The following is a 25795-nucleotide window of genomic DNA, read 5'->3' on the forward strand; positions in this document are numbered from 1 at the left end:
CATTAAAAAAGCTAATGCAGTTTTAGGATGCATCAGGCGAAGTATTTCCAGCAAAGATAAGGAGGTGTTAGTACCGTTATATAAGGTACTGGTGAGACCCCATCTGGAATACTGTGTGCAGTTCTGGTCTCCCATGTTTAAGAAGGATGAATTCAAACTGGAACAGGTTCAGAGATGGGCTACTAGGATGATCCGAGGAATGGAAAACCTGCCTTATGAAAGGAGACTCAAAGAGCTTGGCTTGTTTAGCCTAGCCAAAAGAAGGCTGAGGGGGGATATGCTTGCTCTTTATAAATATATCAGAGGGATTAATATTAGGGAGGGAGAGGAATTATTTAAGCTTAGTACCAATGTAGACACAAGAACGAATGGGTATAAACTGGACAGTAGGAAGTTTAGACCTGAAATTAGACGAAAGTTTCTAACCATTAGAGGAGTGAAGTTCTGGAACAGCCTTCCAAGGGGAGTAGTGGGGGCAAAAGACATATCTGGCTTTAAGACTAAGCTTGATAAGTTTATGGAAGGGATGGTATGATGGGATAGCTTAATTTTGGCAATTGATCTTTGATTATCAGCAGATAAGTATGCCCAGTGGTCTGTGATGGGATGTTAGATGGGATGGGATCTGAGTTACTGCAGAGAATTCTTTCCTGAGTGCTGGCTGGTGAGTCTTGCCCACATGCTCAGGATTTAGCTGATTGCCATATTTGGGGTTGGGAAGGAATTTTCCTCCGGGGCAGATTGGCAGAGGCCCTGGAGGTTTTTTGCCTTCCTCTGCAGTGTGGGGCGTGGGTCACTTGCTGGTGGATTCTCTGCAGCTTGAGGTCTTCAAACCACAATTTGAAGACTTCAATAACTCGGACATAGGTTAGGGGTTTGTTATAGAAGTGGATGGGTAAGGTTCTGTGGCCTGCTTTGTGCAGGAGGTCAGACTAGATGATCATATTGGTCCCTTCTGACCCTAAAGTCTATGAGTCTATGAACTCGGTTGGGTTATCTGTGGATAAACCAAGCATCAGTATGCGTTCACTTAAATTCAGTGAAGAGCTGGATGCGGGATAAGAATGAAGCATGTTTCTTATGTTAAATATTTGTACTATGTCGTCCTCCCCCCATAACAACAGCTGCCAGGCTACTCCAGCATCCCTGGGTCTGGTGAGGAAGACTTCACTATAGGCATATTCCACTGATTTGGCAAGAACTCACTGAAAAGAGCATTTAAGAATTTTTTCTGACTCCTAATACAAAAAAAATTAAATCTTGAAACACATTAGTGGGTCCTGGCTAAGCTTTGAGCTTGCTGTTGAGGGGGCTGTCGTCCAGTATGACTTTCTGAAGAGCTACTACTTTACAAGCAGTGACAAAACAGATTGTTTCACATGCCTGTCTCAGTCATTCCAAACCCCTGTGACTGAGATCCATCTGTTTTCCCATCGGACAACCATCCCATTGTTTGCAATCTTTAACAAACTCATGAAGGGAGCAGCTTCTTTCCTTAGTCTTCTAAATTAAGAAATTAATACCAGTATGTCTGTGAAACAGTTGACAAAACATCAGAATTGGTGTGGCTTAAACTTTGTGGGCTGTACCCTTTGCAAAGAAAACAAGTTGATGATGGAAGCCTGTTCCTTGGGATTATATCCAATTAGCTCAAGAAAGGTCAGAATGAAAGTCACACCTCAGAGAGAGACGGGAGTATTCTTTGGAACAGCCAGAGTATACATGAAGGCTGCCCAGTAGGCTCTCAACAACCTATCCATTAAAAAAATCGACCAGCTGTGAACTGCAAACTTGCTGCCTGTAAGAATGCAGCAAGATTAGGGTTTTCAAGTACTGAGCATTTTGTATGTCGAAAAATGAGTGTGAAGTACTTCCCCAAGAGTATGGCTGTTATCAGTTGGTCAAGGAAGGTGAAATCCTGGAAGAACAACAGAAAGAAGCTCATGAAAATATATTTGTCCCGATGGACATTACCTGGTTACATCTGCTGACACTAGTTTGGTCTGGTGCTGTTATTTGAGAAACTGTGTCAGATTGCTGTACTTATCCTAATTCTTTAATGCAGTAGCACAGCATGTGCGCGTTATGATTGAGAAAGCCCAAACTCCATTCTGAGAGAGCCACGGAGTCATCTCTGACTTTTCCCTTTGCTCATTGCAGTGAAGTTTGCTCAAAGCAACAATTTTGAGCTGCCAAAATCGGCACCGATGGAACAGAACAAAAAAGAAAACCTGTCAACAAGCACTGACCTTGCCATTCAGAAAATGGTATGTTGCATTGTGAAGACATATGGTCATGGAATCCTATGTTACAAACCATTTTTAAGGTTTAAACAAAACTATTCGTGGAAGTAAAATACTTTCTAAATGCCCAGTACATGTGTGTGTTTCAGTTTTAAAGATTTTTGCCATCACTTTCACGTTACCCACCCTTAGCTGATATTTGAAAGACAAACAGGTTCAGGTTCAACTCTGTTCTTCTCTCCCCTCCCTGGCCTGGCAGAATTCCAGCTGCCTTTCATGAGCTCTGTTGATGCTGGTTGTTGCTTGCTCCCCAGTCTTTGCCAAAGACGTAGCGGCGCATAGTAAATTCCAAAGGACTCTAGTCTTGTGTGAACAATAGAAAAGTAGTTTTGTGATGCTGCTTGTGACGCATGGCCGGTGCAACCATTTAGGAGACCTAGGCGGTTGCCTAGGGCACTCGGATTTTGGGGGGCGCCATTTTCTTCTGCAGCGACCGCGGCGGCCGGATCTTCGGCCACCCCGGTCACTGCTGGCATTTAGGTGGAGGGAGCTGGGGCAGGAGAGTGCGGGGAGGGCCGCCTGCAGCAAGTACGGGAGATGGGGGGTGGCACGCAGGGGAACTCCCTACCCTAGCTCACCCCTGCTCCGCCTCCTCCCCGAGCACGTCATGGCTGCTTCACTTCTTGCACCGCAAGCCTGAGAGGCAGAAGAAGTGAAGCAGCGATGGCGTGCTCAGGGTGCTTGTGTGCAGAGCAGGGGTGAGCTGGGGCAGGCGGGTGCCTCAGGGCGGAGGGTGGGGGGTGGGGAGCTGCCGCAAGGGGGACACCTCGGGAGGGGGCAAGGTGGAAGTTCCACCTAGGGCGCGAAACCTCCTTGCACTGGCCTTGTTGTGGAGGCATTATGGGTCAGTGGATAGGGCCTTGAATTTTGACACTGGAGACATGGGTTCGCTTCCCAGCTCTGCCACTGAGCTGTGTAGTGACATGGGGCAAGCACCTTGCCCTTTTTTGTATCTGTTTCCCTCTCATCTTTTTTTTGTCTCTTGTCAAATTACAATGAAACACTTAGGTGCAGCCTCTGTATCTGTTCAGCACCTACCATGATTGGTCTCTGATCTCTGTTGGAGTCTCAGGGTGCTGCTGTAATACAAATAATCAGTAATAATAATGCTCATAAAAGTCTGTATCCCAAGCTTGGCTCTCCCTTCAGTTTTTGAGGCAAAATTGCTGTTATGCCCTATAGATTCATAGGTTGTTAAGGCCAAAAGGAGCCATTAGATCATCTTGTCCAGTGTTTCTCAAATGGTGGTTGTGACCCTCAAGGGCTCACATAAGGTAATAAGGGGTGACAGGTTGTGAGACATTGACAATTTTATTATGTTTATTCTAAAACATAAGAATCTCGCTTCCCCACTCCCTGTATACCTTATCCTTCAAGGTCAAGCATTCTTGCAACCCCTTGAAATGCGCACACAAATTATATAGGCTTAACATTGTTATTGCTGAGACAGTTTTTACTTTTGCTTTCATAGCAAACGTAAGGGGGTTGCAAAAAATGTTTGCAGCAAATAAGGGGTTGTCAGCCTGAAAAGCTCGAGAAGCCCTGATCTAGTCTGACCTCCTGTATAACATGAGACCTAGAATTTCATCTAGTTATTCCTTTATTCAGGCCATGCCTGTCTAAGAGCTGTATATTAATTATTCCTACAGTGCACAAATGCAAAATGTGAAGCACAAAGGACTCTCTTTAAGGAGTTTTGGGAAGAGGGCTTATATGAAAAGCAGGTCTCTTCCTTTATTCTGGGGAAGAAACCATCTTTCCATAATGCAGTCAGCATGAGAGATCATTATAACTCTTATGGTAGCAAACCCTTCCCTTGTCATTCAGCCTACTGTTTTTCTTGGCTAATTTAATTCTATCATACCCCTTTTAGGATTTGGTCTTGATGCTCTGTATGCCATTTCCCTTCTAAAAGACATGTGCATGCATCCTGACAGTAGGCTGGCTTCTATGCTGTCCTGCTGCAGAGGGTCTAGTTCACAGTTCAGTGCAGCTCAGAGGGGTTAAGTCAGTGGTTCTCAAAACTTTTGTACTGGTGACCCATTTCACCAGCAAGCTTCTGAGTGCGACCCCTCCACCCCCAAATACATTAAAAACACTTTTTATATGACTTAACACCATTATATATGCTGGCTGGAGGCAAAGCAGGGCTTGAGGGTGGAGAATAACAGCTCACAGCCCCCCAGGTAATAGCTTTATGACCCCCTGAGAGGTTCCGACTCCCAGTTTGAGAACCCCTGGGTTAAGTGAATTTTATTTACACACCCCTACCTCTGCCATTGCCCCTCTCATAGGATTGTGTCCCCAGGGATGGGTGACACACCTGCCCTTTGACAATCTCTGCTTACCAGGCATCTCTTATCATTTAGATGCTTCTGCCTCAGGGTTAATTCCTCAAATGTTTGTTTATTTTTGCTAGGCCAGCAAGAGATGATTCAGAGATTCCTCTGCCAGTCCACATTCTCCCTTCGCCATGGCCCCTTCCCCAGATTTCTTTATTGGGTCACTTGAACTGCTGTGCCCAACTTAGACCCTTAATAACCAGACATGCTCTTTTTGTGCCCTTGGCATGGGCGCAGAAGGAAGGACAAGTTTTTTGTTTTGTCCTTTCCCCCTCTAGGAGACTCCTTGTGGAATAATAGCTCCCTAAGCTGGGAAGAGGGGAGTGAGATACTGCTGTGTTAAGTGAACTGGAAAAGCTCTGGCTGCTGACAAGCATAAATGTTGCTTTTGACCCCCTGCTTCCCAGCACCTGCTGCAGTATATGTCGGAGGCATTCAAGGGAAGTAGGGCAAAGCTTTGAATGCAGCCATCGCTCATCAGTGGGAGAAACTTCCCAGGAGCGCGCGCATGGCTTTGTGTTGTCAGGGCATTAGTGCGCTGTGTGGTCATACTAATAGAGGAGAAGCCAGAGTATGAGCCAAATGCAGCTCATGGGGCATCCAGTGTAGCTTGTCACGTGATCATAGTGTACAAATGCAGCTGATCAATTGCAAGTTTATATCTGGTGGAAACTGAAACAAATAGCTCCTGCCAGTCTGTCAGGGAAGATGTTAGGGCTTTGTGGGTTTATTTCCATATTAAAAACGCTTACACACAGCCCTTGGGCTTTGCATAAGTTGCCTGTCTGGTCTCTGAGTATTCCTGCCGGATAGCAATGGGTGTTCTGCTGGGATTACTAGCACTGCTCCAGAAGGGGGCACTGGCTTTATCTAAATTTCTCTAGGAAGGTGTGCCTGCCATTCATGGATGTGGGAGAGAGAAGTGCCAACTATAAACTTTTCTTCCTTTTGTCTGTGTGATCTGTTTAGACTGAAAGCTCTTTAAGGGAGGGACTATTCCCTACTGTGTGTATTTATGGTGCCTGTCACAGGACCCAGTAGGATTCTGGTTTTAGTTGGGGCCCCTAGTGCCAGTGAGAATTTTGTTAATTGCTTATTGTTTCTCCACTGTCCTTGCTGCAAGCTCTCCTAGTCTAATATATCAATTGATTGTAAAAAGGTGTATCCACATTCCATCCACCCAAGTGTTGGCAGGAATTGTTCTGACCTGCTGGTGGCAGGTGAGCATCTGTTATGTTACAGCATTGGACCGTTAACAGGTGAGTGCACAGCTCATGGGCCTGTCTTCAGCAAAGAACCTTCTGATTTCTTGAGCTGGATCAGACTGTTCAATGCAGTCTCCTGTTGAATCCCCTGAGTGTAGGAAACAGTCTCTGACAGGCGTGTAGATCAGGTAGAGTGCGTGACTAAGGGATTGTGCATCATGTGAGGAGGAGTGCAGGCCTTGAGTCAAAGGCTGACCTAATTTTCTGTTTTAAAAAAATGTCACTGACTTGTCCTTTCCTCCTCTCTTTTTTCCTGTTTCCCTCCCTGCTGGCAGTATGAATAATGCAGTTGCTTTGATGCATTTCTATTGAGATAAACATTCCAATCAGTCATTAATGCACAAACAGCAATGCTATAGTAATCTGAGGATTTATCACTACTGCTGTGAAACAACTGTCATGCTGTCTCACTTAACTCTTCAATCCCCATTGCTCTTTGCCAGAAATTGAATAGGTAACGCCCTGCCCTTTAAATAAAAAAATAAACTGCAGCATTATTTTACTGTTGCCATGGAATGCTGCAGTAACATGATTGTAAGTGGTAATGGTGGTTCCCCAATAGTGGAGTCCTTTTTTGCCATAATGAAGGAATTGGTAATGAATCCATAATTCAGCTGTTTCAGTTAGAGCCAAAATTTAAAGCAGGGGTCGGCAACCTATGGCACGCGTGCCAATTTTTAATGGCACGTGGCTGCCTGCTGGGACTCCGCATGCCGTTAAAAATCCTGCCGACGCGGCAGGCTGCAGGGTCCATGCGCCCGGGCCAGAGTGTCTGGCCGAGCGCAGCAAGCCACCGGCCCCTCCACCGCCTTCCCCTGAAGCCTTGCCACCACGCACGCAGCGCTCTGGGGGCCGGGGCTGCACGCTTCCGTGGGGCAGTGTTTGGGTCCGTGGGAAGGGAAAGACACTCCCCGCTCATCCGGAGCCCTGCTGTCTCGCACACAGCGCTCTGAGGGGCGGGGCGGGGTGGGGCTTCACGCGTGCGCACGTGGCGCCAAAGCTCCAGATAAGCGAGGAGCCTCATGGTAATGAGTCCGGGGCCGTGGGGGTTGGGTAAGGGGTGGGGGCAGTCAAGGGACAGGGACCATGGCGGGAAGGGACCTTGGGGGCTGGTTAGGGGCGTGGGTCTCTGGAGGGGGCAGTCAGGGAGCGGGGGGGAGATTGAATGGAGCATGGGAGTCCCGGGGTCTGTTAGGGGGTGGGGGTGTGGATAGGGGTCAGGGCCGTCAGGGGACAGGGAGCAAGGAGAGTCTGGGGGGGGGCAGTTAGGGTGGGGGTGTCTCTGGAGGGGGTGGTCAGGGGACAAGGAGCTGAGGAGATTGGATGAGTTGGGAGTTTGGGGGGCTGTCAGGAGGCAGGGGTGTGGAGAGGGGTTGGGGCAGGCAGAGAGCGGGGGGGTTGTATGGGTCCAGAGTTCTGGGGGTCCTGTCAGGGGGTGGGAAGCGGTTGGATAGGCATGGGAGTTCAGGGGGTCTGGGTGTGGGGGTGTGGATAAGGGTTGGGGCAGTCAGGGGACAGGTAGGGGGTAGGGTCCTGGGGGGCAGTCAGGGGACAAGGGGCAGGGAGGCTTAGATAGGGGGTGGGGTCCCAGGAGAGGGTAATCGGGACAAGGAGCCGGGGGGGGTTCTGGGGGCGGCAGTCACCCACCCCTCTGCCCCGAGCCCTGACCCCCACCCACCCACACACCCAGGCCCCTGCCCTGAGCCCTGTACCACCCAGCCCTCTGTTGACTCCTTCACCCCCCCATGACCGCAGCCCTGACTCTTGCACCCCCCCATCCCTAGCCCCCCCATCCCATACACCCTGCACATCCCCACCCCCACCCTGAGCACCAAACGGGAGCTCCTGCACCCCCACTCACATTCCCACCTGCACCCCTCACACCAAATGGAAGCTGCCCAGGTAAGTGCCCCCACACCCAAACCTCCTGCCCCAACCCTGAGCCCCCTTCCTCATTCTAGCTCCTGGCCAGACCCTTCACCCCCAGCCCTGTGCTCGGTCCACTCCCACCCTCAGCTCAGTGCAGAGAGAGGAAGAGAATGGGCCAGAACCAGGGAGAAGGTAGGTACCCACTGTATGTGGGCAGGGCCGGGACCCCAGACTGGCAGCGGGCTGAGCGGGTCCGGCAGCTGGGATCCCGGCTGGCAGGAGCCGGAGGATGGAACCCCTGAGTGGCAGTGGGCTGAGCGGCTCAGCCCACTGCTGGTCTGGGGTCCCAGCTGCTGGCCCCGCACAGCCTGCTGCCGGTCTGGGGTTCTGGCTGCCAGACCCTTCCCAGCTGGGGTCCCGGCTGCAGGCCCCACTCAGCCCACTGCTGGCCTAGGTGAACAGAACCCCAGACCAGCAGCGGGCTGAGTGGGCCGGTGGCGTAAGATCAGAATTTTAATTTAATTTTAAATGAAGCTTCTTAAACATTTTGAAAACCTTGTTTATTTTACAATACAACGCTAGTTTAGTTATATAATATATAGACTTGTAGAGAGAGGCCTTCTAAAAAACATTTAAAATGTATGACCGGCACACAAAACCTTAAATTAGAGTGAATAAATGAAGACTCAGCACACCACTTCTGAAAAGTTGCCGACCCCTCGTTTAAACCTTCCTTGCTAGGAATGAAAACAAAGTTTTTGACCATCACCAAAATTACAGCACTTGCACTTAAAATAGAAGTTGAACTTTTTGTGAGTGTTTGAAGTGAATCTATTGAGTATTTGTGAGGGTGGAGGGTTCTTTTGCTTGGTTGGCTTGTTTTAAAAGCTGCATTGTTTTCCATTCAGACTTCTAAGAACTGTTTTGTAACACTCTTCTGGCTCTATGCAAAACTCATGCATAAGGTTGGGCTTTTATGAACAAAATATTCCAAAACTCACCCCATTACTCCTCATTAATATTTCTGTCTCAGTCACAGAGAAAATGGCAGTCGTCACACATGGATGGATAAAACTTTACTTACCAAAACTCAATCGTGAAATTTTACACGTAGGTCCTGGGGCCAGATAGGAGGGAGTTTTGCAGGAGATGGTACCAATTCAGGAGAGCTCCCAGGTCCAACAGCTTCGCAAGGTAGGCAGCTTAGCAGCACACAACCCCTCAGAAGTGAAGAAAGGGAGCTTCTGTCCTGCAAACCTCTCAGCAGGGCTTCCCTCTTGTGCACTTTGGGAGGCACATAAAATGTAGAGCTCCTGTTCTTCTGGCCTTTGGAGGCCAGCGTGCTGAAGGGCAGCCTTGCTGCTACATACCTCCAAAATGCACGGGTACGGAATGTCAATCCAGCAAGCCTCTGCTGCACAGCACAGGGGAACTGATCGCTATAGAGAAAATTGTGCACCAAGCATGTACGTTTCCCTGTGCCAACCAGACTTCCGCTTTTCAGGGTTCCTTACTTATTAGAAGAAGGAAATCCTAGACAGAAAACTTGCACAGTTAGTTTTTTTTAAGCTGATAGTTCTTTAGTTTATGCATAAGGGATATATTCATTTCTTTGGCAACCTAAGGGCCAAAGGATCAAAATGATCACTTAAGGTAATTTACACAGATATTCTGTTATTTATGCATTCAGTTAATGATAATTCATCTTGAACACCCCAATAATCTTAAGTCTCCCGCAAGACATACTTATGACTCTGCATTTATATCATTAATACTATGTTATGTAGTCCAACTTACACATATGTTAGTGATGTATGTACTGAAAGAGTTCCTAAATGTATTTGCTAGTCAAAGTTAGGGCTGTTGGGACCTGCAAGGTAAATTTTCACATGTCCTTATCGTTCACTGAATCATGAATATAAGGCTAATAGAATATTTACATCCCTTAACGGGTCAATACAAGTTTTTCATGCTTAGGGGTTCCATATAATAATTGTGTAGTTATTTAATCTACTTGAGGGTTAATTGTCTCAATAGCCTAACTCCTAAAGTTAGGTTTGCATATGTGTAGGGAAATACACAATATTCACAATATATAATGTGATAGCTAGGATAAAATGAAATGTATCTGCATTCAGGTATTAAGCTAATTACCAGATTGGGGAGAAATTCTCCCTCCTATACCCCGTGGAATAGCATTGTAGAGAAGTGAGGGGTTTAAAAAAAAATAGTGTCCAGTGTCAATGCTGTTAGAGAATACTAGGCTTGATGGCCTGGTGGTCTGCTTTGGTACAATGAGGAGGCTGGGTAGTCAGTTCAATGCACAATCGGTGGTTTTGGTGTGACAATTCTTACATTGTATAATCCTACCATATTCTGCTGCATTAGCTTTTTTTCAGTGTTTCCAGACTCTGGAAGACCAGATTGGGGAAGGAGGATTATGGCAGGGGTGGGCAAACTTTTTGGCCTAAGGGCCATATCTAGGTAGGGAAATTGTATGCAGGGTAGGGGTTGGGGTGTGGGAGAGGATGTGGTGTGCAGGAAGGGGCTCAGGGCAACGGGTTAGGGTGCAGGAGAGGTGCGGGGTGCAGCAGGGGGCTCAAGGCAGGTGGTTGGGGTGCAGAATGCAGGAGGGGGCTCAGGGCAGGAGTGCAGGGAGGAATGTGGCAGGGGGCTCAAGGCAGAGGATTAGCGGGCTCAGAGCAGAGCGTTGGGGTACGGGCTCTGGCCTGGCTCCGCTTATCTCGAGCAGCTCCAGGATGGCAGCGGCGTGCAGCGGAGCTAAGGCAGGCTCCCTGCCTGCCCTGGCCCCATGCCGCTCCTGGAAGTGGCCAGCATGTCCTGCAGGGGCTCCAGGGGGTGGGGTAGGGTATGCGGCTCCACTGTGTGCCACCCTCGCCTGCAGGTACCACCCCCGAAGCTCCCATTGGCTGCGGCTCCCCATTCCCGGCCAATGGGAGCTGCGGGGGCAGTGCCTGGAGGCAAGGGCAGTGCATGGATCCCTCTATTTCTCCTCCCTCCCCAAGGCTGCAGGGACGTGGTGCCTGCCGCTTCCGGAAGCGGCGCAGGGCTAGAGCAGGCAGGGAGCCTGCCTTAGCACTCCCTGTGCCATGGGCTGGCAATCCCACAGGCTGGATCGAGAGCCCTGACGGGCCAGATCCAGCCCACGTGCCATAGTTTTCCCTTGCCTGGATTATGGGGTTCTGAAGCGTAAGCTAAGCTGGGACTCATGTTGCATGTGAAGACAGTTTTACTTTAGTGCATCAGAAATAGGAACAACGCTTTCTTTTAACTGCCCAGCTTTTCCTGTTCCATCTTTTTTTAGTTGGGCCGTACTTTTAAAAACAAGCAAACAAACAAACCAAAAAAATCAATCCAGGTGCATGTCCCTGTAGAATGTTCTGCTCAATCTTGTCCACTCTCAGTGGGGACCTCTAGGGAGTTTATCACATTCTCCATGTAAGCAGCTGTGTTTTCCTCACTGCGTATGTCTTTTGATTGATTAGGGAGGGGGAGCAGTAGTTTTGTCTGCTGTGCTGTAGCTGGTATAGATTGACGCAAACAACTAATTACCAGAAACAAGGGCTGAGAGGATTACAATGCTAATCTAGGTATCTCTCTCTCCTCACTGTCCCTCCTACATGTATGCAAGTCTTTGGATACTGTTGTCAAGGTTCCTTCCCCACTCTGAACTTTAGGGTACAGATGTGAGGACCTGCATGGACACTTCTAAGCTTAATTACTAACTTAGATCTGGTACACTGCCACCATCCAGAATTTTAGTGTCTGGAGCATTCTCTGTCCCCCCCAAAACTTTCCCCTCCCTGGGTTGCTTTGAGGGACTTCACCAATTCCCTGGTGAACACAGATCCAAACCCCTTGGATCTTAAAACAAGGAGAAATTAACCATCCCCCGTCCTTTCCCCCCACCAATCCCTGGTGAGTTCAGATCCAATCCCCTTGAATCTTTAAAACAAGGAAAAATCAATCAGGTTCTTAAAAAGAAAGCTTTTAATTAAAGAAAGAAAGGTAAAAATCATCTCTGTAAAATGAAGATGGAAAATACTTTACAAGATAATCAGATTCATATAGCCCAGAGGAACCCCCTCTAGCTTTAGGTTCAAAGTTACAGCAAACAGAGGTAAAATCCTTTCAGCAAAAAAGGAACATTTACAAGTTGTGAAAACAAAAATAAGACTAACACGCCTTGCCTGGCTATTGCTTACAAGTTTGAAACATGAGAGACTAATTCAGAAAGATTTGGAGAACCTGGACTGACGTCTGGTCCCTCTTAGTCCCAAGAGCGAACAACCCCCAAAACAAAGAGCACAAACAAAAGACTTCCCCCCACCAAGATTTGAAAGTATCTTGTCCCCCTATTGGTCCTCTGGTCAAGTGTCAGCCGGGTTTACTGAACTCCTTAACCCTTTACAGGTAAAAGAGACATTAACCCTTAACTATCTGTTTATGACAACTGTGTAGAATGGAAGTCAATACCATGGATGTATGGATTGTGTCTGAGAAAGGCAGGAGCAGGCAGCTGCATCTGATGTCTGCTGCTTACCTTGAGGTACTTCAAATGCCAGAGCCCTGTCTCCTCTGAACCTCTCTGCCATTATAAGGCAGCTACATCATCCCTCATGGCTCTCATTTTAGAGTGGTGAGGGCTGCTGAAGTCCATTAAGGCAAACTGTAAAGCTAGCTTCAGAGCAGAGGTAAGCACAGATTTCTGCACAGAATGCCCCCAGGAATAGTGTCCTTCCAATTATTCTCATACTATTGCAAACTCTTCTGATATCCATGATGTCACAGAGTGTTGCACTGTGGGACATCTCTGGTGGTCACAGAAGGGTGAGCAGTTTTCGGGGGCTAAGAACTAAATGTTAAATCTTTGTGCCAGTTGTATTATGCTGTGGTTAATAAAGTGACTCAGCCTATGTCTGTGCCCTCTAAATTGGTGTTTGAATTACAGTTCATCTTGAACAGCTTGGTTGTGTCTTGCTAGCACAACCTGAGAGATCGGGGGGAGGTTAGTAAATCTGAGATGGGATTGCTGTGGGGCAGCAGGATGTAATGGGCCAGATGGGAACTGAACTCACGTTAATTCCCTAGTATTCCTCAGGCAGAGAGTGGTTTCCAAGGAGTAGGGAAGGAGGGTTATGTTTTGGCTAAATAGTCCTTGCTTAGCTCTTAGCTAACTCAGACCCATCCATGCTATATGGAATATGCAGCCATGGACCTGGGATAGTGTCCTAGAGTACATACCACTTTTACACTGTTTGTCAAAGGTCTTGAAGTTTAGTAAAAATGTTAAGTAATTATGTTGCAGAAAACAGGAGGTGATGTGGTTGTCAGTTTATTTGTATTACAGTAGCACCCATAGACCCCCAACTGAGATCAGGCCCCCCCAGTGTGCTAGGCACTGCATGCACACAGTAAGGAGAAGGTCCCTGCCCTGGACAGCAAAGTGTGGGAGGGAAAATGGAATTTGCAGAGAGGTGAAGGGAGTTGCCCACAGTCACCCACAGGAAATATGGGTTCGATACCTGGTTCTGCCTCTGACCTGCCTCCAAGTCCAGTGTCTCGTCCACCAACCCACGCTGCTTCTAGAGTTGCATTATCCTCATTTTACAGAGGGAGAAGTTGAGGTTTATTGATTTGCCTAAATCCGCAAAATGTTGGTGAATTCCCGGTTTCCCTCTGGTGTGCAGATCACATGATCACACCTCTTTTGTAGATGACTTATCTTTTGTGGAGTCATGAGCGAAAATGTGGAAGAATGGCCATTCTGGTGGCCATAGCTCTATCAGTACTGAGCCAATGTCTCAGCATGGGACGAGGGGCGCTGCTGCAGATGGGATTGGTAGCAAAATACATGATATTCTTCCCTTCTGAGATTAATATCCGAGAGATGCCATGGTCTTGTGATTTAAGCACAGGCAGTGGAGCCAGGAACTCGTACGTAATCCCAGTTCTGCAACTAACTTGTTGTGAGACCTTAAACTAGTCTCTTAACCTCTCAGTAGCTCAGTTTCCTAGCTGTGAAATAGGGTTAATGTTTTATCCCACAGTGGGCTAATATTTACACTTCTGTGGAGTGTTTAGATGCTTTTGTGAATGAAGTTTGTTTCCAGATTTATTGGGAAGAGATAGATATTTTTATCCAAATGCAAGAGAAGCTAAAGCATTTGTCTCGGCAGCACTCCTCATCAGTCGGGCAGAGGGGCTTTACCAGAATCTCTTGCCTACACAATTCTTGCAGAAATCTTGACACCACCTAGTGGCGGCTCCTATTATTACACTGGTTTTCAAACTTTTCCATAATATGGACTGTGTCTTTGAGAGTGCCTCAGGGACCATCTCCCTTCCTCTCCGTGGTTTATATACCTCCTGATGTTAACTACTGGCATGGAAAATATTAAGGAGCCCTGTATTTTTAGCTGTCTTGCTTTTTTTTCCAATAAAAAAATTGACACTTTCAACTCTAGCAATTCCAAGTATCTTTTGGCTCCAGAATGGCAGTAGGAGATCTCAATCAGTTTGATTAATCTCTTTGTCCATGCTCCTTTGTACACACTTCTCTGCTGCCTAGCCCCTCTTTCCTCTCTTGCCTGGTCCTTGTCCTCCCCCCTTGCACATGATTTTCTGCTTCCTTTCTCTCCTGGGCATGCTGCCCGGCCACCTGGTCTTGTATTCTCCCTGCTCCCCTTAATATGCTGCCCAGCTGCCTTGTCGCTGTGTCCTGCCTTTATTCCCTCACCATTGTTCCTCACTGCAGCATTCATGTTGGAATCAGGTCCATTGCTGTTCTGGCTTAATAAACAAAGGACGCCCATGGTCCTAGAAGTGCCATGTATTGTCCTTTTCTCACTGATGTTGAATGCAACAGTAGCTTCAAGTGTGGCTACTAATATAAAAGTTTAGCATCCGTCTTTTTTTACAAACCACTTGGGTTTTTTTTTTCCAGTGGGAGATCTGCTGTAGTGTATGAGGAGAGCATGACCCAAACTTTATAGGCCCAGCCCATGCACCCTAACTGAGTGTAATCTGGCTCACTTCACAGATTGAGCAACTCCTGTATGTTAGGACTTTCAGTGGCTTTCACTAAGCCATGGTCCACACTACAAATTTGTCAGTATAAGCACGTCACTTAGGAATGTGGAAAATCCCCACCCCTAAGCAACATGTAGACAGCGCTGTGTGAACAGGAGGGCTTCTCCCATCAACATAGCTACTGCTTTGCAGGCAGGTGGGGGTCACACTGACTGCATCAGCGGGGGTAGTGTCTTCTCTAAGCAGCTGCGTCGTAAGTGTAGACAAGCCCTCATAGGCAGGGAGTGGAACAGCAGTGTATTTAGCTGGTCAGGATTGAGGTGCATTGGCAAAGTTGTATGGGGACTCAAGAATGTCATAATGGGGGGTATGCAGAGCCCTCAAAGCTCAGTGATGGATATGTTATAAATATGGAAATACCTAGGTAAAGGAAGGACTCGGGAAAGTGATGTCATGAGGTACTGCAGTGGTCACAGTTAGTGTAGAAGTGTCATGAGCTTTTTTCTCCAAACCATTTCCACTTCTTGATCTGTATCCCATGGAGGCCAGTGCAAAGCTATCCTCCTTTGAGGCAGCAGAGCAGGAAGGAGACTTGAGCAAGACGACAATCAGATTTAATTTATTTAATAATATAAAACAGTTACAAGAGAGGAACTGAGCTGCTCTGGAAATTTATTCAGATGAGTTTTAAATGAGAAATTTAAATCTCATCAGGAAAGTGTGGTGAATAAGTTAGTTGCTGCCTGTAGTGGCCATTGCTGAGCTTAAAGGCAAAGACAAGGGGAAACCGACTAATTCACTCTCAGACACCTGGGTAGGACAGGACTTGAAAAATCTGTTGCACACCTGCTACCTAGTGGGCAATGTGTGAGAAAATAATGGGAGATATGCTGCTGATATCCTGGGGCAGTGATCTGGTAAGAAAGGGATTTCTACCACAGTACTGTCCCTACTTTTGGGGATTCTATTTTCATAAGTCTCTGGCTAGTAAATAGTTAATGACTGTGGAAGCACCTCCCCTCTCCCTGCTGGACAGGAGAAGTTTTCTCTCCTTCATTTTCTCCACGTCCTTGCTAATCCCTCCCTTTTCTCATTATTTGAGTCCTCACCCACAAATAACTTCAGTGTCTGACTGGTTGCAACTCACAGTATCGGCTGTAGAACTGGCCAGAGACGTGTTAATTTAACTCTGCTGGTACTTATGAAAGCTATGAGCAGCAGCAGAGTCATTGGTGCTGCCGATCTGTAGGCTCCAGAAGATAACTCTGTTACCACTCTACCTTTTGTTCATCTTTGATACTTTGCTTTTGCAGACAGTCTAGAAACTTTTCCCTTTTTAAAACAGGATCGTGTCAATTTGAAATAGTCTGTTTCTAAAAAATGAATTCAAAAGTAGATGTAAGTACTAATACGGTGCCCCTGCATTGCCCTACATGTTTTTGTGCTTTTGGGCTTGGCATTGGTGCCCCTTCAAATCCAGTGGTCTCCTCCCATCTCCATCCCCAACCCATGCCTTCGGCATAAAGGGAAAGGAGGGCAAGGGGAGGTGTGGGAGAAATTCTGTTAAGTAGCCAGAAGATGTGGGTTCTGTGCAAACAGATTTTTCTCTCTCAAGTTGGACTCTTTGCCTGTTTTGTTAATTATCTTTCCCTCTTCCTGGTTCTCCCTGTGTTTCGCTTTCATGGCTAATCTTTGTTGTAGAAATAAACAGTGGGGAAATGACTCCTATTTCTTAATGGGATACATGGCATTTATTTCCTGTCCATTTGCTAAATCAACTTGACATGTGTCTAATAGCTTTATTGCCAATTCCCTGATGTCTGTCTGTCCAAGGAGGACACAGGCAATTGACTATTGTGTAGTTGCACTGCTGCCCTCAGAGGAGCCAGCGTCCTCTAAATGCGGTAACACCATTTTGCTGAGGGAGTTAAAATGTGGACAGACCTAAATAAGGGAGAGAAGAATTGTCTCTTGACTTCTTTTGAGAGGGAAAATTGAAAGATCTTAAATATGTCTACTTGGCCAAACAATGACTTACAGGGGGCAAAGGTCCTAGCAATGACTTATAAATATTTTGAGAGGTAGAAGTGATTATTAAAGATGGTCCAGAGGTATATGACAAAGAGTGAAGGCATGGAATTAAGAGGACAATGTAGGCTGCATCTGATAAGTGCCCTCGACAGTAAGTAGGATCTATTAAGCTATGTGACAGTAACCCAAGGGAAGTGATAGAAGGCCCCCCGTATGGTAGCTTGGGGGCATTTAGCAGTAGACTAAACGAAGCACCAGAAAATATGCTGTCGGTAACAATCTGCATGGGCTGAGGGCTTTGGGGAGGACTAGATGTGGCCTAATAGGGCTTTGCATCTCTAATGTCTGAGTCCATTGGAACTGTAAATAGAAACCTTCTTTGCAGTGCTCATTTAAAGAATCCAGCCTTTAGTCGTTCCCTTGGCTCAGAGGTTTCTTAATGTTGCTACCGCTAAAGATTTGTTTTTTCTCATCTCCTCCCTGTCTTCATTCTCTTTATTGCAGTTATTCCAGACTCCTTGCGAGTGACCTCAGTTCCACAGACACTAAACAAAGTGGAGCGTGATTCTCTGGAGCTGAAATGCGAGGTGTCTAAGAGTACAGCTCAACACAGTCACCTTTCCATCTCCTGGTACCGCCAGAAAGTGGGCGAGCCTCCAGTGGAGGTGATCTCCCTGAGCCGCGACTTTGTCCTGCGGGCAGGCAGCACCTACGCGCAGAGGCAGGCCACCGGCAATGTCCGCCTAGACAAGGTGGGAGAGACCACTTCCAGGCTCACCGTCTACAACCTCCAGCCATCGGACCAGGGCGAGTTCTACTGCGAGGCAGCGGAGTGGATCCAGGACCCTGACAAGTCCTGGTACGCCATGACCCGCAAGCGCTCTGAGGGCACCACCGTCAACATCCAAGCTACTGGTCGGTATCTGCAGGGTTTTCTTTCTCTTGGACAGGTATCAGGAGGAGCAGTGAGTGCTGCAATAAGGGAGAGAGCAGGGAATGTCTGAGAGTTCCACTTACAAGAGACTTCTCAGTATTGAGCAGGCCAGTGGGTGACTAGCTCAGCCTTCCTTGCCTTGCTGCCTGTGTGTGCTGCTATCAGGCAAGTTTGGTTTGACTACAGAAGAGTCTCCTTAGGAAAGTCATGAAAGCCCTCTTGCTAGAGTCATTCTTAACACTAGACAGGAGAAAGCCATGGATGTTATGGGCCTTGGCTACCTCAAAATCCAGCTCTCTCCCTGTGCTTTGTCACAGTGTGTTTAATCATCTGAGGTGATCTCCTTAACAGTTTCCTGGGAGGAACCTCAGGTGACCTGGTGACCCTCTTGAGAATGTCCTGCCACTAAACAGCTTTGTTGCTGGTAGGAAGGACAAATGTCAATAGATGTGCTGTAATAGTGTTCCATTCCCTGTCACCCATACCCAGCTTCTGGCAAACAGAGGCCTCTAAAAACAGGCCTCCTATCATGCTACATTTCCTACTGCAAGTGGCTAATCTCTTTGGCCTATGTCCTTGGAGTGTCCAGAGACCTCCCTCTCCCCGGGAGTGCACTCCTCTCACTAGTGAGGCTTGGGGTCTGCACCAGTGTTCCCTTCTGCAGGATTTCTCAGTTATAGAATATCCTAGTGTTGCAGGTGTTTGGTTTTCGACCGGAACGTCTGTCATAGTATAATTCCCAAATCTGGACCTTAGCATCCAAATTATGGGTACTAGCATGAATTCCCCTAAGCTTAATTACCGGCTTAGATCTGATAGGCTGCCATCAATCAGGACTTAGAGTAGAGCGCCTGATAAACTCTGGTCTCCCCAAACCTTCCCTGGGGACCCCAAGACCCAAATTCCTTGAGTCTCACAACAAAGGGAAATAAACCATTACCTCCCCCGTCTTTACCTCCTCCCAGATCTTTCCTGCCTGGGTACACTAGGAGATACCCTGCTTCAACTCCTTGAAATACAACACAGAGAGATCAGGTTTCTCTCCCCCTTCTCCCAAAGGCAATACAGATTCAAGTTCTGTGAATCTAACGCAAAGAGGAAATTTACCTTTCCCTCCCTGCTCTCTTTCTCTTTTCCCCACCAATTCCCTGGTATATACAGACTAAGTTCCTTTGAGCCTTAACTAGGAGAAAAAAATCAAACAGGTCTTAAAAGCAAAACTTTTAATAAAAAGAAAGAAAAAAATAAAAGGTCTATCTCTGCAATTTAGATAGTAAAAAGTTACAGGGTTTTTTATAGCTTATAGACAATAGAAAGAAGCTTTCTCCAGCAGAAACACAATTTAAGCTACTTCCAGCAAGTACACATCTGCAAATAAGAAAAACAAATTAAAAGACTATAACCGCTTTTTTTTCTTACTCACAATTCTGAATAGATAAGAGACTGTAGCAGGGAGATTGTCAGAAACCTGGTTGCACCTCTAGTCCCGTCCAGGGCCCAGAGAGAACAACTCACAAACCCAAAACCCCCAAACAAAGGCTTCCCTCCACCCAGATTTGAAAGTATCTTGTTTCCTGATTGGTCCTCTGGTCAGGTGTTTCAGGTCACTGTTTGTTAACCCTTTACAGGTGAAAGAGACATTAACCCTTAGCTATCTGTTTATGACAACGTCCAGTTGAAGAGAGACCCTCGTGGCTCCGGTCAGCACTGCTGACCGGGCCGTTAAAAGTCTGGTTGGTGGCACAGAGGGGCTACGGCAGGCTCCCTGCCTGCCCTGGCCCTGTACAGCTCCCGGAAACAGCAGCATGTCCCCTCTCCAGCTCCTAGGTTTAGGGGCAGCCAGGGGGCTATGCGTGCTGGACCCACCCCAAGTGCCAGCTCTCCACCTCCCATTGGCCGGGAACTGTGGCCAATGGGGGCTGTGGGGATAGCGCCGGCAGATGGGGTAGCACGCAGAGCCATCTGGCCGCACCTCTGCGTAGGAGCTAGAGAGGGGACATGCTGCTGCTTCCGGGAGCTGCCTGATATAAGTGTCGGCCGGAACTTGCACCCCCTCCCGTGTCCTAACCCCCTCTCCCCTGCTCTGATCCCAGTTTCTGAAAAACAGAACTAGTACTCACTTCAAAGGGGTGTCTGTACAGTTTTATATAAGGGGTCAGGGTAATTGAGAAAGTATATTTTGGAGTCATTCTTCTGACCATAAAAGCACTTCTAATACAAAAACGCTGAGAAGAAATGAGCTATTCCTCCTCTCCCCTGCTCCTGGTTTGACTGTGTTTGCAGCTTTTGCACACCAAGCAGCTGGCTGCTTCTCCTCCTGAGAGTGAGATGAACTGTGTTCTCCCAGGTAGCAACTGCATGCACTGTACACCTCTGCTTAAGTACTGTGTTGACAGTGTGTTAATGGCAGAGGTAACAGAGAGGGATGCAGGGGCATGAAAGCAGTGTACATGGGGGTGTGGGAGTGGGGCGCTGAGAAGTGGGTTAAAATGAAGCATGGAAGTGTCCTGCCACCCAGTCTGGCTCTTGGGTGAGAGTCCCCTCCAAAGGTGCAATGCTGCAGTGACGCTGCTGCGCGTTGGTCTGTCTGTCTCCAGATAAGGAGTTCAGTGTCCGGTTGGATACAGAGAAGCGGACATACACAGTGGGTGAGCCTGTGGAGTTCCGGTGTATCTTGGAGGCACAGAACGTCCCAGAACGCTACTTCTCCATCTCGTGGGCCTTCAACAGCTCCCTGATAGCCAGCCTAGGGCCCAACGCTGTGCCTGTCCTCAACAGTGACTTTGCCCAGCGCGAGGCGCTGGGGCAGCTCAAGGTAGCCAAGGAGAGCGACAATGTCTTTGTTCTAAAGATCTACCGCCTCCGCCTGGAGGACAGCGGCAAATACAACTGCCGGGTGACAGAGCGGGAGAAGACGGTGACAGGGGACTTCATTGATAAGGAGAGCAAGCGGCCGAAGAACACGCCCATCACAGTCTTGCCCCTCAGTAAGTAGAGATTGGCATGCTCCTGCATGGTGCTGTCTCTGTGTGCCCTCCCATGCAAAGCAGACTGCCTGAGAAACTTAGCTTTGGTCACTTGGGGTGGGACCTCAACCGGAGAAGTTCATGCACAGTGAAGGTTTGTTTGGTGAGGCTTAGAAACCCAGCTAGAAAGATCTTCAAAGGCTGGGGAGGGAGGTATCCACTACTCACGTTCTTAGGATGGAAAAATTGGCCCTTGCCTTGGTGTTTGCCCCAGGTTGTAGTTCTTTCTTTGATAGCAGAGAAGGGAGTTTGGGATTTTTGCTGGAAACCTTGTCTTTATTCTCCTACTCTTCCCATCTCCCAGCAGGAATATGGGAACTTTAAGGTGTTGCCCCATCTTAAAAGGCTGAATTGGGAGTTCTGCTGCTCCTAAACCAGCTCCCAGTTCATCCAGGATGCAGCCCAGCCACTGGAAATATGTTAGTGCCTGCTGCTCAGATGCCCTTGCTTTGGTGCTCTTGCAGGAGATCCCATCAGCTCCTCAGATCGGAGGGGATGTGCCCTGGGCCAAGAAACAGAAACAATTGCATCCTTCCCAAGCCACCGTTCACTCTTTAGCACAAAGATCCAACTCTGTCACTGGATGCTTCACTCAGCCAGCCTAGTGAAAACATTCTTGTCTGACCCTGTTTGAACGCCTTGTTTGTGTCGGAGGGGGTGTGATAAATACAGAAATGACAGGGCAAGAAGAGCTAGCCCTCTGATTCATTCGTTTCCTTTGTCTTGCTCTTTCTCTCCAACTCAGATAACTTTGACAAGCCACACAAGTATCATCAAAGTTAACCCAACAATATATATTGAGCAAACAAAGGAGTAGCTGAAAAAGGCTTTTGTGTAATTTTTACCTCCCATTTATTAACCATGTAGTGAGATGCAGCTTATTCTGAAGCCATTTGTCCTGAAGTAAGGGTCAATTGTAGTCCTTTACTTTCTTAGCATAGACTCTCATTCATTTGGGATTAAAAATTACACTAGCCAGAAGTCCTGGATTGGACTGATGCTTAAAAAGTAGCACTTCTAGACTAGAACTGTAACAGATTACATATGTGAGATTTGATAACCACCAGTGCTAGAAACAAACTAACAGGACTTAATGTTTTTTTCAAAGGTGCTAAGCATCTGCAACTCCCACAAAAAGCAGTGGGTGTACCAGCACTTGGCACCTGTGAAAATCATGCCATACCTCTTTATATCTCTTGAAACTTCAGGATCCCACTTTTCTGATGGCATAAAGCATTGATAATGAGCTCTAGTAGTTTGTGAGAGAACGGCTGTGAAAACTGGGTAGGAATTGGAAATGGCAAGATGACGATCAGAATTCTGTGATTGTTGGAAATCAATGGATTGGAAGCCTTTTGGCAGAACCGGAGTTACAGTACCAGTAGTAACACTCGTGCTTTCAGCACATTCCTCTTCTGCGGTCTTGTCCTGGACCTGTGATCAGAAGACATTGTGACTCGTCACAGGCAATAATGGGACAGATTTTCAAAGTTTGGCCCTCCTCTAGCTTAGGCACACAAGTCCCTCAATAGCAAGTCACTGCCCATGTGCATGCTTTGGATATTTGCGCACACACGTTAGCCACACACAGATCCAATGTGTGTGTGGTTTCATGCACCTAAGTTTGGAAGAACTCCTTCCCAAGTCTCTACCTTTCTTGAATATTGGCAAATGGATGAGTATAATCATCTCTTCCATGTGCACACATTTCTTTTCTGTCTCTTTAGAGACCAGCATCTCCGTGGAGATGACCAACAATGCCAGCAATGTCCTAGAGGGGGAGAGCCTGCGCTTTGGCTGCAGTGTGCGCTCGGGATTTGGGCCCCAAAGCCATCTCTCCGTCACCTGGCAACTTGTGGACAAGCAGAACAGGCGCAGTGATGTTGTGCGGCTGGATCGAGACGGCACGCTGCAGCCGGGTCCCTCTTACTCAGAACGTAGCAGCTATGGGGGCATCCAGATGGAGCAGGTGCGGCCTGGCTCCTTCACCCTTGAGATCTTCAACAGTGTCAAGGCAGATGAGGGCCACTATGAGTGCCATGTGACTGAGTGGACACGGACACAAGATGGGGAGTGGCAGATGATTGGGGAGCGGCACGCTAGCATGCCCGTGTCCGTCACTGCTCTGGGTGAGTACCAGTGGCACTGTGGTGTCTGTGCAATGCTTTCCAGCACCTCACCCTCATGGGGTTTTGATTACAGCGAGTCAGGAGGTGGTCACAGGCATTGCTGGCTTGTGCTGTGTGGCTACAGAGCTAAGAGTTAGAGGGAGGGGCATGCTTCTGGTGGGGGAAGCTTGTTTCTGAGTGGGAATCAATGTACCTGTAGACAGCTTCGCTCTAGGAGTGCAGCAGGTCACATTACCCAGGAACTCCAGCGTGTGGCATTAGAGAGACAGGGTGGGAAATAGGCTGGTTAATGGCACTTGGCACTTCTGTAACACTTTGTGAACATTAAGCCTCCTGACTTCTTTGTGGACTAGATAAATATTATCTCCATTCTCCAGATGAGGAAGGTGAAGGGCAGGGAGACTGTGAGCCTGACTCTCAGAAATTCTGAGCACCTACAACTCCATCAGATGTTGGCAGGAGCTGCCCTTTGCACATCTGAAAATCAGGCCCTCAGCGACTGGCCCAAGGCCACACAGTTGAGTGTTTTAGCCAAGTGGGACTAGAACCCAGAAGTCCTGATTGCTAGTGCCCTGTTCTCACAACTAATCCCTCTGAGTGTTGAATAGAGTAAAAAACACACCAAGGGTATTTTGGCAACTGCATGGATGTAGACTCTCATTGGTATTGTCTACATCTTGCTATACTAAGTGCCAGACCAGTGCCAAAAATGCCATGCAGGTCTGAAGAACTAGTGACTGTTCTTGAAAGCCTGATAACCTGAAAAATGCCAGGGCTATAAACAATTGCTGTATGTTGTGATTGGAAAGTTGGGATGGATTCGCAGCTTTCCAGTGCAATACAGTATTAACGAAGACCTTTAAAATCATGTCACATTTTGATTAGCATCTTGCTTTTCCCTCCTCCCCTTCAGTTTTGACCTGTTCTTAAGAGTTATTCTGTCTAGAGCTAGAAATCAATGCTTTCGATCTTATACAAGCTGGCAAGAATCCTGGGTAATAAAGCATTACGGTCAGTTTCTCAGCTGGTGTAAATCAGCATAGCTGAGAATCAGCTGAAGATCTTAATTTTTATTTTGTGTAGTCTGGTGAAGCTGGCAGCTAATTTCATGCCAGAATTGAAGAGTAGCGGGAATGGGATGCAGGGGGAAGTTAGCAAGATGGTAATTGGAATGACCTAGTTCTAAAATGTGAGTGTCACGTTCATTAATTCATTCTACTTGTTGAAAGTTAGCTGTGTAAAACTTCCCAGTAGTTCCAGAAAATGCAATTAAAAATTAATAAATTGACCTTCCACAGCAGTTCCCTCTCCCAGAGAAATCTCAGTTTGACAGGTCATAACTAGTTCCTATTTATATAACCAAGAGGTGCTACTACAGCCCAATAAAATTTGAAGGAGAAAATGTCCGACATCCTTTTGCTAAGTCTGATATTTCCCCCCCCTCTTAATATTTGTGATGTGCTTTGTGATACTCGAATGGCATGTGCTAAAGAGGGTAGTGTTTTTTATTACTACAGCCAGAGACTAAAAGCCTCTGAACACATGAGGGCCCTGCCACTTTGCAGAGTGCTAGGGATCTTGGCCCTGCAAGCCATTGGGGAATAGCTGTCCTCTGATGATGTGTACATGGGCAGAGTTGTGTTAAGGGTACTCCTAGAGCTGGAATAATAAGGAATGCTGCATATTGGAGCTAAGGGGCCACAGGGAAAGCTGTGAGAAGTCCCAGAGCTTGAAATAGCATGTGTGCTGCAGGCCACTATTGAGGTGTTCTTGGTAGATCAGTGTGGGGGAGAGGGGAAAAGCTTTCACAAAATCTGCTGAGAGAGAGATATTGTGGTGGGGGCAGTCTTCCCCTAGTTACTAAAAAAAGTCTCCTCTCTGCTTAGCAAGGATCATAGTTCCTTGATCCTAAGTCAGTGAACAAATCAAGTGTACTGCTTTCTACAGAGCTCATTCATTGGGTCAGGAACTGATGGGAGGAGAAAACATGGCACTAAAGGAAGCCCCACGTCCCCGTCCCCACTTTTTGTATTTTGTCAGGGCAATTGGTTGCTGTAAAAAAAAGCTGTTTGCTTGTTAACTTGGATGTAATGTACACATGAGAGTTGAGAGTCTGAGAATGCAGATCTGGTTCCTGCATGGCAGTCGAGAAATCCTTTCGTAATACCCTTAGTCTAGGCAAAGGAGCATGTCTGCACTACAGCTGCCACGACAGCAGTGCAGCTGTGCTGTTGTAATGTAGACACTTCCTACATCAACGGAAGGGGTTTTCTGCCACCTCTCTGAAAGGTGATAGCTGAGCCAACAGCAAAATTCTTCTCTCAATGTAGCTGCATCTATTCTGGGAGCTAGGCCAATCTAACTATGGCTCACAATGTTTTTCACAGCCCTTAGAGACCAAGTTTGGTCCATTTAATTTTTAAATACAGACCAATCCTAATTTTACAAGACCAGATGACCTTGTAAAAATTAAACCAGCTTTCTACACCTTCAGTCTCTGGCACCTCTGACATCTTGGCTATGCTCTGAACTGGGCCTGATATGTACTTCCCTGGGTAGGGTGGCTGCAACGCTTCATGTGGTGATGAGATACAAAGATCTTGCAATGCGGGCAGCTCACTGGGCCTCTTCCTCTTCTCCTGGATAATCGCTAAACACATTTCTAAAAGCCTGAATCCCAAAGACTGACCTGTTTTTGCAGTAATTACATGGCCCAGAACCCTGCCATGGTGACGTCTTTTGATTATTAGGATTCCTGAGCCCATTTGCTATAAGTGTGCAGAGATCTCAGTGGCTGCTCTGTGGCAAGGCTGGCATGTGGAATTTAATCTGCTCACTGCAAT

The 25795-nt window shown here is 47.3% G+C and overlaps 1 protein-coding gene across 4 annotated transcripts in view; it reads left to right on the forward strand.

Moving 5' to 3' along the window:
- Positions 1-25795, forward strand: part of IGSF3 (immunoglobulin superfamily member 3) — a 276745-nt gene that overhangs the window by 199490 nt on the left and 51460 nt on the right. For all 4 annotated transcript variants that reach the window (XM_050956908.1, XM_050956891.1, XM_050956918.1 and 1 more), the window contains 3 exons: positions 17368-17778; positions 20395-20784; positions 22551-22952. In XM_050956908.1, the coding sequence (XP_050812865.1) occupies positions 17368-17778; positions 20395-20784; positions 22551-22952 (1203 nt within the window). The remainder of the gene's footprint in view (positions 1-17367; positions 17779-20394; positions 20785-22550; positions 22953-25795) is intronic.

The sequence above is a fragment of the Gopherus flavomarginatus genome, chromosome 1 (genome assembly GCF_025201925.1).
Source record: "Gopherus flavomarginatus isolate rGopFla2 chromosome 1, rGopFla2.mat.asm, whole genome shotgun sequence".
NCBI lineage: Eukaryota > Metazoa > Chordata > Testudines > Testudinidae > Gopherus > Gopherus flavomarginatus.